The sequence below is a fragment of the Rhinopithecus bieti genome, unplaced genomic scaffold, assembly GCF_001698545.2.
Source record: "Rhinopithecus bieti isolate Rb0 unplaced genomic scaffold, ASM169854v2 scaffold_39586, whole genome shotgun sequence".
NCBI classification, from domain to species: Eukaryota; Metazoa; Chordata; class Mammalia; order Primates; family Cercopithecidae; genus Rhinopithecus; species Rhinopithecus bieti.
This window is the reverse complement of record NW_016816842.1, coordinates 169,429-180,497: the sequence shown is the minus strand read 5'-3', so window position 1 is coordinate 180,497 and position 11,069 is coordinate 169,429. Positions and strand designations below refer to the sequence as shown.

Here is an 11,069-nt window from a genome sequence, read left to right as displayed (position 1 = left end):
ATATATATAATATATATACAACCCAATTCAAAATGGAAAATGGGCAAAGGACTTGAATAGACATTTTCTGAAGAAGCACATGAAAAGATGCTCAACATCACTCATCATTAGGTAAATGCAAATCAAAAGTACAATGAAATACTATCTCATTAGAATGGCTACTATGAAAAACAAACATTAGGAAATAAGCATTGGTGAGGATGTGGAGAAATTGGAACCATTGTGCCCTATTGGTGGGAATATAAAATGGTGCAGCTGCTGTGGAAAACAGCACAGTGGTGCCCCAAAAGATTAAAAATACAATTACCATATAATCCAGCAATTCCACTTCTGCCAAAAGAATTAAAAGCAGGGTCTCAAAGAGATATGTGCATATCCATGTCATGGCACCATCATTCACAATAGGTAAAATGTGGAAGCAATGCAAATGTCCATCAACAGATGAATGGATTTTTTAAACATGATATATACAAACAATGGAATACCATTCATCTTTAAAAGGGAAGGAAATTCTGTCATATGCTACAACATGGATATATATATTGAAGACATTATGATAAGTGAAATAAAACAGTCACACAAAGAGAAATACTGTATGATTCCACATATATGAGGTACTTGGTAATCAAAATCATAGACAGTAGAGTGATGGCTGCCAGCAGCTGGGGCAGGGGGAAACAAGTAGCTGTGGTTTAATGGGTATGATTTCAGTTCCACAAGATGAAAAGAGTTCTGGAGGCTGGTTTTACAATGTATGTGAATGTACTTATGACTGAACATTTTTAAACCATCAAAATGGTAAATTTTATATCATATATATTTTAACACAATTTTTTTGTTTGTTTTTTGAGACAGAGTTTTGCTCTTATTGCCTAGGCTGGAGTGCAATGGGGCGATTTCGGTTCACCACAACTTCAGCCTCCCAGGCTCAAGAGATTCTCCTCCCTCAGTCTCCTGAGTAGCTGGGATCACAGGCATGCAACACCACACCCAGATAATTTTGTATTTTTAGTAGAGATGGAGTTTCTCCACGTTGGTCAGGCTGGTCTCGAACTCCCGATCTCAGGTAATCCACCCACCTCGGCCTCCGAATGTGCTAGGATTATAGGCGTGAGCCACCGTGCCCAGTTTAACACAATTTTTTAAACTGAAGAACACATTCTAACAAATATGAATGATCCTCAATATTGATATCTAATTTGGGGTTTAACCAAAATCAAATCTCTCTCTCTCAAAAGTCAAATACTATACATATGCCAAAAGGCAAGATTATCAGTAGTCAGCATAATTTTTTTTTTAAACAATCAGGAGTCATCTTATATTAAACTTTAAATTCACCTAAACTTTTGGCAGTGGTTAATAGGCTCCAACCCTGAGGCAGCAGAGTTTTAAGAAGAGCAGACTCCTTTCTTTTCCCACTAGAACATCTCAGGTCTACATCAAAAGGTGAAAAAGAACACTAAACACACCACTGGCAGCCCCTAGGCCGTAGGTCTGAGAAGTGCATCACTGCAGAAAGGTTTCAAATACACTCAAACTAACTCCAAGTCTAAACAAGGAAGAGGAAGTGAGACCACAGGATAACTGCTATGCTATGGCTTTTTTTTTCCTTCTTTGCTCACTGTCAAAATTGAGGTGGGTTTTAACTTAATTTAAAATATTGTACTGCATTATAATTGGGGTGTTTTATGAAGGAGAGATAAAAGTAGAAACTAAGTGCAGCAAAAGGTGAAAGAAAAAGCTACACATATCAAATTAAACCCAGCCACTACAAGGTCTGAAAGAGGTCTGTGACAGTGCAAAAATATGAATCAGCAATGAAAACAGATGATACACTATGGAGCTCTCCCAAAAGGTACAGGAAAAATGCGGAAGAAGGTAAAATCCTAAAAGAAGATAAAAGAGTCAACCCAATGGGTTGAAATCATCAGCCAACAAAATCACTCAGTCCTCAAGGCATTTTTATAAAATGTAAGTTTTTATATATTTATGTACTAAGACAGAAAATAAGAGAGACAGCAGGAAATCATCAACCAAAAGAAAGTTCAAGAAATCACCTAAGCACAAGCCATTCAACATCAGGGTTGGTTATGAAGCCCTCACTGGTTGACATATACATATATATATATGTATTAATTATACGTTCTGGCCACAGCCAAGCATTTTGATTTACCATCTGCTCCAGTGACAAATTCCCTGAATTCTGAAAGCACATCCTGATAAAGCAAGTTATTAGTATCTCCCCAGTCAAAAAGATATCACATGTGAATCATAAACTGACCCTGTCAGTAATCCAGTTACAAAGAAGGAAAAAAAATAAAAGCATAAAATCAGCTAACAAAAAAGCTAAAGAATACAAACAGGCACACAACAATAATACCAGTAGGGTTGGTAGATGATATAAAATTACTTAAACTGTCAATATTAAAGCACAGAACAGTGCCAAGAACAACAACTGAACACCATAATTGTTAAAAGGACACATTCAACAGATTTAAAGATGGACTGCCCTGTTGAATGGCAGATGAGACCAGGGACCTTTTAAAGAGAGACCTAATTTTTATTTTATTTTTAAATATTATGTGTAGAGACAAGGTCTCGCTATGTTGCCTAGGCTGGTCTCAAACTCCCGGGTTCAAGCAATCCTCTCACCTCAGTGCAGGGTCAACAGATACAACAACTTTTTTTTTTTTTTGAGACAGAGTGTAAACCAGGCTGGAGTGCAGTGACTCAACCCTGGCTCACTGCAACCTCTACCTCCTGGGTTCAAGTGATTCTCATGTTTCAGCCACCCAAGTAGCTGGGATTACAGGTGTGTGCCACCACACTCAACTAATTTTTGTATTTTTATTAACAGTAGAGATGGGGTTTCGCCATGATGGCCAGGCTGGGCAAGTAATTTAGCCTGTCTGTGCTTCAGTTTCCTCATCTGGAAAACAGAGATAATCGTACCTGCAATAAATGGAATGTCTGTGTCCTCCTAAAATGTATATGTTAAAATCCTAACACTCAAGGTAATGGTATTAGCAGGTGCGGCCTTTGGAAAGATTAGGTCATGAGGGTAGAGCCCTCCTAAGTGGGGTTAGTGCCCTGATAAAAGAGATCCCAGAGAGTTCCTCTCCTCCTTCCACCAAGTGAGGACACAGTGAAAAGACAGCCTACAATGAGCCAGGAAGCAGCCCTCACCAGTCACTGAATCTGCCAGTTCCTTAATCCTGGGCTTCCCAGACTCCAAGACTGTAAGCAATTCATTGCTATTGTTTATAAGCCACTCAGTCTGTGGTACCTTGTTATAGCAACCCGAACAGACTAAAGACAGTACCCAATTCACAAAGTCATTGGGAATATTTAATGGGTTAATGCATATCAAGAGTTTTTAAAGTTGCTTGGCTCACAGCAAGAGCTCAAGTATTACTTCTCCACCATTATTTTTAGATTTAAATTTCCTGATGATGAAAATTATATATGCTAAATATACAAACGCTGAAAAAAATTAAGTAAATGTAAATCATCTGTATCCCACTACCCAGCGCTAACCACTGTTACTATAACAGTATACTTCCTTATCACCTTTTTTCTAGGTGTGATGCGTCCGTGTTACCGAAACAGGTCAGAGAGCTAAGGATAAGAACCACCTATTGACTTCCTCTGGGGCTCGGTCTACCCTGATCAGAGGCAGCTGGTACTAGGTTAAAAATGACGTGTTTACTGATAGTGATGCTTACCTCAGCTGTAAATAACTTAGTTTTGGCTGCTATAACAAATGACCATAGACTGGGTGATTCGTAAACAACAGAAACTTATTGCTCACAGTCCTGGAGGCTGGGAAGACCGAGATCAAGGAACGGGCAGATTCAGCGACAGTCTGCTTCCTGGTTCACAAACAGCTGTGTTTCACTGTCTTCATATGGCTGGAAGAGAGGAGATTTCTGGATTTTTTTTTTTAATAAGGGCACTAATCCCACTCACGAAGGCTCCATCCTCATGACCTAATCACCTTCCAAAGGCCCTTCCACCAAACACCATCACAATGGGATTAGGTTTCAACATATGAATTTTGGGGAGACAGAAACATTCAGTACAAAGCAATAACTAAGAAAAATAGGGTTATAATATATGGCCTGTTCTCTTGTGCTTTTTTCCTATAAAAATACTTTAAAAATAACAGCACAGCTATTCAGAAAACATTATTTTTTATTTAAATTACAACAATATGTTAAGTCTGAACAATGTTCCAAACTGAGTGACACATTCATGGTCCATGAAATTAATTTGGTGGGTTGGGACCAACACTTTTTTTTTTTTTTTTTTGAGACCGAGTCTTGCTCCATCACATAGGGTGGAGTGCAGTGGCATGATCATGGCTCACTGCAACCTCCGCCTCCTAGGTTCAAGCGATTCTCCTGTCTTACCCTCCTGAGTAGCTGGGATTACAGGCATGTGCCACGATGCCTGGCTAATTTTCATATTTCTAGTACAGTTGGGCTTTCACAATGTTGCCCAGGCTGGTCTCAAACTCCCGACCTCAGGTGATCCGCCCGCCTCAGCCTCCTAAAGTGCTGGGATTACAGGTGTAAGCCACTGCACCTTGCCTCCAAAACCTTTTTTGACATAAGGTCTTGCTCTGTCATCCAGACTGGAGCGCAGTGACATGATCATGGCTCACTGCAGCCTCAACCTCCACGGTTCAAGTGATCCTTCCACCTCAGCCTCCTGAGTAGCTGGGACCAAAGGCGGAGGTCACCACACTAGGCTAACTTTTTTATTTTTTTTGTTATTTATTTATTTATTTATTTATTTATTTGAGACGGAGTCTCGCTCTGTCGCCCAGGCTGGAGTGCAGTGGCCGGATCTTGGCTCACTGCAAGCTCCACCTCCCGGGTTCACGCCATTCTCCTGCCTCAGCCTCCCCAGTAGCTAGGACTACAGGCGCCCGCCACCTCGCCCAGCTAGTTTTTTTGTATTTTTTAGTAGAGACGGGGTTTCAGCGGGTTAGCCAGGATGGTCTCGATCTACTGACCTCGTGATCCGCCCATCTTGGCCTCCCAAAGTGCTGGGATTACAGGCTTGAGCCACCACGCCCGGCCCAACTTTTTTATTTTTTGTAGACTGGGTCTCCCTATATTCCCAATGCTGGTCTCAAGAGATGTGCCTCAGCCTCCTAAAGTCCCAAGATTATAGGTGTGAACCACTGCATCCAGCCCAATGTTTCTTTTTAATTTAAAAATATAGAAAAGAAAAATATCAGAAAGTATTGGCATGAAGTAATGGCTAAGTATTTGTAAACGTGGTTAATTATCACATTTTCATTATGAGGGTTAAATATTACAAGGAAAACCAATTAGGGGCTATTAAATAATTGTTGAGCGATTAGATAAATGGGGTAGTTTTGGGGTCTAATGAAAGTCTTCTCTGTGCTTTTAGTCAGTTTCTAATGAAAGCCCTCCTGAAACAATAATCACATACTGAAGTATGTGTATGCTGATTATGACGTAAAAGTGTATTTTGCTTTGGGAGGCCAAGGCAGGAGGATTGCTTGAGGCCAAGAGCTCGAGACCAGGCTGGCCAAAATGGCAAAATCCCATCTCTACTAAAAAAAAAAATACAAAAATTAGCCAGACGTGGTGACACGTGCCTATAGTCCCAGCTACTCGGGAGGCTTGGGCAGAATTGCTTGAACCCGGGAGGTGAAGACTGAAGTGAGCCGAAATTATGCCACGGCACTCCAATGTGGGCGACAGAGGGAGACTCTGTCTCAAAAAAAAAAAAAAAAAAAAAGTATTTTGGGTTGGGCATGGTGACTCACGCCTGTAATCCTAGCAATTTGGGCGGCTGAGGTGGGAGGATCACTGGAGCCGATGTTTGAGACCAGCTTAGGCAACATAGGGAGATCTTGTCTCTACAAAAAAATAGAAGAAATTAGCCAGGTATGGTGGTATGTGCCTGTAGTTCCAGCTACTCCAGAGGCTGAGGTGGGAGGACTACTTGAGCCCAGTAGGTCAAGGTTGCAGTGAGCCGTGATCATGCCATTGCACTCCAGCCTGGGCAACAGAGCAAGACTTGGTCTCAAAAAACAACAAAAAAAAAAGAATATGTATTTTGTACTGTGAGTCACCTTCAAAAAAATCTGAGAGCCACTGAGGTAGAAAATGATTTTTAAAATTTCTTGGGGCTGTGTGCTGTGGCTCACTCTTGTAATCCTGGCGCTTTGGGAGGTGAAATAGGAGATCACTTGAGACCAACCTGGACAACAAAGTGAGACCTCTTCTCAATCAATCAATAAAAAATTACTGAGTATGACTTTACCATCTGCTGCTAAAGTGATGAATTCTGTAATTATGCCTATAAGCTTTCTCTTCCTTTTTAATATTATCCTTAACCACAGAATGCCTCAAACCTTACTCACAATCTGGTCTACTCCACTTAGTTCTCTGCTGCCAATCAGTGAAGGTATTCAATGTGCACCAGAATTTTTAACCACCAGCTGTTCAATCACTCTGCTCCATCAGCATTCCCAGGTCTAGAGCACTCTCCCTAAAAATCACTTATGAATTCCTCAGGTAATGGGTTTTCTCTGGCAAATACTGTAAATGTTTTTTTCTCTGGCAAATACCTGTCTGTTAACTGCCAACTCAATGGAATCTAAAAAAGTACTCTGTCCTCCACTCCCTTGCTATTTCCTCTCCTTCTGCTCAGGGTAATTACTACTTTCTTAGAGAATGAATTCCCTTCTCATATTTTCCATTTTCCAAATTATTTTAAGTAGAACTGACTATAGCTTTAAAATTGTACAGAAAAGAGCTTACATAGAACTTACATAGAGTTTAAAGAATCCCGATTAGTGGTGTTAAAACCAGAAGAGTCTTGCGACTTTTTGGCAGCGCAGTTTCCACAACCTCTTGGGGTAGGTAATTAGTATAAATTACTCTCCCTCTTAAAATCTAAAGTCAAAAATAAGGCTGGGCCGGGTGCAGTGGCTCACGCCTGTAATCCCAGCACTTTGGGAGGTCGAGGTGGGTGGATCACTTGAGGTCAGGAGTCCGAAACCAGCCTGGCCAACATGGTGAAACCCCCCTCTTTACTAAAAATACAAAAATTAGTCAGGTGTAGAGGCACAGGCCTTGAACCGCAGCTACTTGGGAGGCTGAGGCACAAGAATCGCTTGAACCCAGGAGGCCGAGTTTGCAGTGAGCCAAGATCCTGCTACTGCATTCCAGCTGGGGCCACAGAGCAAGGTTCTGTCTCAAAAAAGAAAAAAATGGTGGTTAAGCAAACTTTTTTTACATCTCTTAACTCTATTTGCCTAGACATATTTGTAGTTAAAAAATGGATAAATCAACACATTTTTCAAACCTTTCTTTCGTTTTCAAAATTACAACTTGCGCTGGTCTGAAGATAGTAAGTTATCTCAATTTATTTTCACAATCAGTTACAGATCAAACTCTTTGTTCTATTCTTTTCCCCCTTCTCACTACTGCACTTGACTAGTCTAAAAAATTACAACTTAGTGTTAACTACACTAAAAACTTTAAAATACAGTATTGGAACAAGGTACAAGACTACTTTAAACTTTTTTTAATGAAGCAAAATGGCTTAATGGAAAAAGCACTGATTTCAATGCCAGGTGAACCTAGATTCACATCCCAGCCTGCTACTGACTAGCTTGTGACCATGGTCAAATTACTTCTCTCTGAGCCTCTGGCTGGTTCCATTTACCCATCTATTGGAAGTAATTTTGAGAATTAAATGAAAAGTAGAGCCCCACTGCGCACAGCACACACAAAACTAACTTACTTTTCTGCCCAGACCACATTCCTATCAGTAACAGCTACAATGAGGCCATACAAATATTACAGTAATTCTCAACTGAAGACAGACTGAGTGAGAGAGAGTATAGAGAGAGGTGAAGGGATGTGAAGACCTTCAAAGGATGGGTTTTTAGTTTGATTTTCTCTTTGAGGGGAGAAGAGGGGAAGGGAAGGAATGCACTGAATGTATGTTTGTTTAAACACCTAGTAATTCTGAAATATTTGCCCAAATAGCTTGTGTCTCTTTATGAATTACTAAATTAGGGAGTTGTTTTAAGAAACCACATATGCCGAGCACAGTGGCTCATGCCTGTAATCCCAGCACTTCAGGAGGCTGAGGCAGGCGGATCGCCTAAGGTCAGGAGTTCGAGACCAGCCTGGCCAACATGGTGAAACCCTGTCTCTACTAAAAACACAAAAATTAGCTGGGCATGGTGGCACGCACCTGTAATCCCAGTTACTCAGAAGGCTGAGGCATGAGAACCGCTTGAACCTGGGAGGCAGAGGTTTGCAGTGACCCGAGATCATGCCACTGCACTCCAGAATGAGCGACAGGTCAAGAGACTGCTCAAAAAAAAGGAATAAAAATGTCAGGAAGGCCGGGCGCGGTGGCTCAAGACTGTAATCCCAGCACTTTGGGAGGCCAAGACGGGCGGATCACGAGGTCAGGAGATTGAGACCATCCTGGCTAACACGGTGAAACCCCATCTCTACTAAAAAAATACAAAAAAACTAGCCGGGCAAGGTGGTGGGCGCCTGTAGTCCCAGCTACTGGGGAGCCTGAGGCAGGAGAATGGTGTAAACCCGGGAGGCGGAGCTTGCTGTGAGCTGAGATCCGGCCACTGCACTCCAGCCTGGGCGACAGAGCGAGACTCCGTCTCAATAAAAAAAAAAAAGTCAGGAAATAGTATGTAACTACAACTTATACTGTATGATAGCATCCCTGGGTTTTCAAATATTTAGAACTACATATACATAGTGTTCTTTTAATTAATAAGAGACATATATAAAGTCTTTTAAATTAACATAAACAGATTTTATATTCTAGTTGCAATTTCATATTAATTAAATACCTAATGGCAGGGTTTGGTGGTGTGTACCTGTAGTCCCCGCTACTCAGCAGGCTGAGGCAGGAGGACTGCTTGAACCCAAAAGTTCAAGGCAAGTCTGGACAACACAGAGATACCTCATCTTTACCAAAAAAAACAAAAAACAAAAAACAAAACTTAGCCAGGTGTGGTGGCATGCACCTGTAGTCCCAGCTACTCAGGAGGCTGAGGCAGGAGGATGGCTTGAGGCCAGGAGGTCGAGGTTGCAGTGAGCCATGACTGTGCCACTGCACTCCAGCCTGGGAGACAGAGTGAGGCCCTATCTCAAAGAAAAAAAAAAGTACACCCAAAAAAGTCTTCATGCTACCTTATATACCTAGGTATGTTCCTCAGCAGGCAAAACTTTCAAATCCCTAAGTCCCTGCTTAGTTGGTCTCTAAACTTAAAAGGCTTTCAGGCCGGGCACCATTGCTCACACCTACAATCCCAGCACTATTGTGAGGCCCAGGTGGGCAGATCGCCTGAGCCCAGGAGTTGCAAACCAGCCTGGGTAACACGGTGAAACTCATCTCTACAAAAAATACAAAAATTTGGCCGGGCATGATGGCTCACGCCTGTAATCCCAGCACCTTGGGAGGCCGAGGAGGGCAGATCGCTAGAAGTCAGGAGTTCAAGACCAGCCTGACCAACATGGCAAAACCCCATCTTTACTAAAAATACAAAAAAAAATTTAGCTGGGAGTGGCGGCGCCCACCTGTAATCACAGCTACTCAGGTGGCTGAGGGACAAGAATCGCCTGAACCCAAGAGGCGGAGGTTGCAGTGAGCCAAGATCTCACTACTGCACTCCAGTGAGGATCCGTCTCAGAAAAAAAATAAATAAATAAAACAAAAAATATATATAAATAAATTGGCCGGGCGTGGTGGTATGTGCCTGTAGTCCTAGCTACTCAAGAGGCCAAGGCGGGAGGATCGTTTGAGCCTGGGGGGTCGAGGTTGAAGTGAGCTGTGTGAGCAATACACAGAAAAAGGAGACTTTGGGCAGGGTGGTCTGATGTGGAGCACTGCAGTTAGTTTCTTAAAGGCTTCAAGATAAGCAGGTCTACAAATCTTGCATTATACATGAAAACACTTTGGAATGAAAGCACTTACAAATATAATGATACATTTTTCCCCTTTTCCTCAAGCAAATGAAAATCACTAATTACTAAAGGGTCTTCAAAAAGCACATGGGATACCAATAAGTCTCCAATGGGAAGTACAGCACTTCCCCCAAAACAAAGAAATTACAGCCAAATAAGGAGTTTAAAAAATGTCTTCTCATTTGTACCTTTTATTGAAGCTGACACTTTCTTCAGTTTCCTGACGGCAGCACCAGACCAACACCCTTATTGCCCCTGACCTGCGCCTCACTCTAGTCCCCCATTCCCTTCCTTCTCAAGCACTGCTGCCGACTCCCCACTGTGTCAAAACCCCTTAGCAACTGCCTGAAACATCAGCGTTCCTCTCGCGGTGCAGATCTCCAGGCTACGCGACAACTGAAAACCCCCTCCTCCAGCCTCGCCCATCCGGGGCCCGCAACCCGCGTCCCTTTCCCTCCCCTCCGCAGTCTCGACACTTCCCTCAGTCACCCGCAGCGCCTGGCGCTCGCCCTGCACCTAGCACCCCGTTTTTCCACTAAGCCTCCTCTCACTGCACCTGCGGACCCCGTCTCTCCACCTCACTCTCCCTCACCGCTGGGCCTCCCCGGCCCAGCCCACTGGCCCGCGCCAGCCCGGCCGAGCCGAGCCCAGCCCAGCCCGGCCCGCTAGGCCACGACACAGGCCACGAGGGCTCTGCCGCCCCTTCTCCTCACCGTGTCGACCCCGGAGTCCTCTTCTCCGGCCCCCGCCGCTTCCTTGCCGACCGCAGCCCCCAGCCCAGCGTCTGAGCAGCCCAGCGGCTCCAGAGGCGCCGGCTGGAGCTGCGGCTCGGGGTCCGGAGGTGCTTGCTCCATGGCTGCAATTCGGCGCGGCGAACCCAGTGCGCCTGCGCCGCCGCCGCCGCGCCCGCGGCCAACCAGTGTCTCCGCTTGCGATGCCCGCCCCTCCGCTCGCCATCGCCTAGCCCCTGCTGGTAGACCTGGAGGGCTCCAGGAGCTGCAGCTGGAGACGGAGCCCGGGGTGGGGAGACACGTAAGCCTGTGGAGGACCTGGTCAGCTGCTAAGCCAGGA

At 43.8% G+C, this 11,069-nt stretch overlaps 1 protein-coding gene across 1 annotated transcript in view; it reads right to left on the bottom strand.

The window, feature by feature from the left end:
- The window catches only part of SNX4 (sorting nexin 4), an 81,467-nt gene extending 70,563 nt beyond the window's left edge, over positions 1-10,904 (bottom strand). Inside the window, 1 exon segment of the mRNA XM_017855356.1 lies at positions 10,712-10,904. Within this exon segment, the coding sequence (XP_017710845.1) occupies positions 10,712-10,852 (141 nt within the window). The 5' untranslated portion in view covers positions 10,853-10,904.
- Between the last annotated feature and the right edge of the window lie 165 nt (positions 10,905-11,069).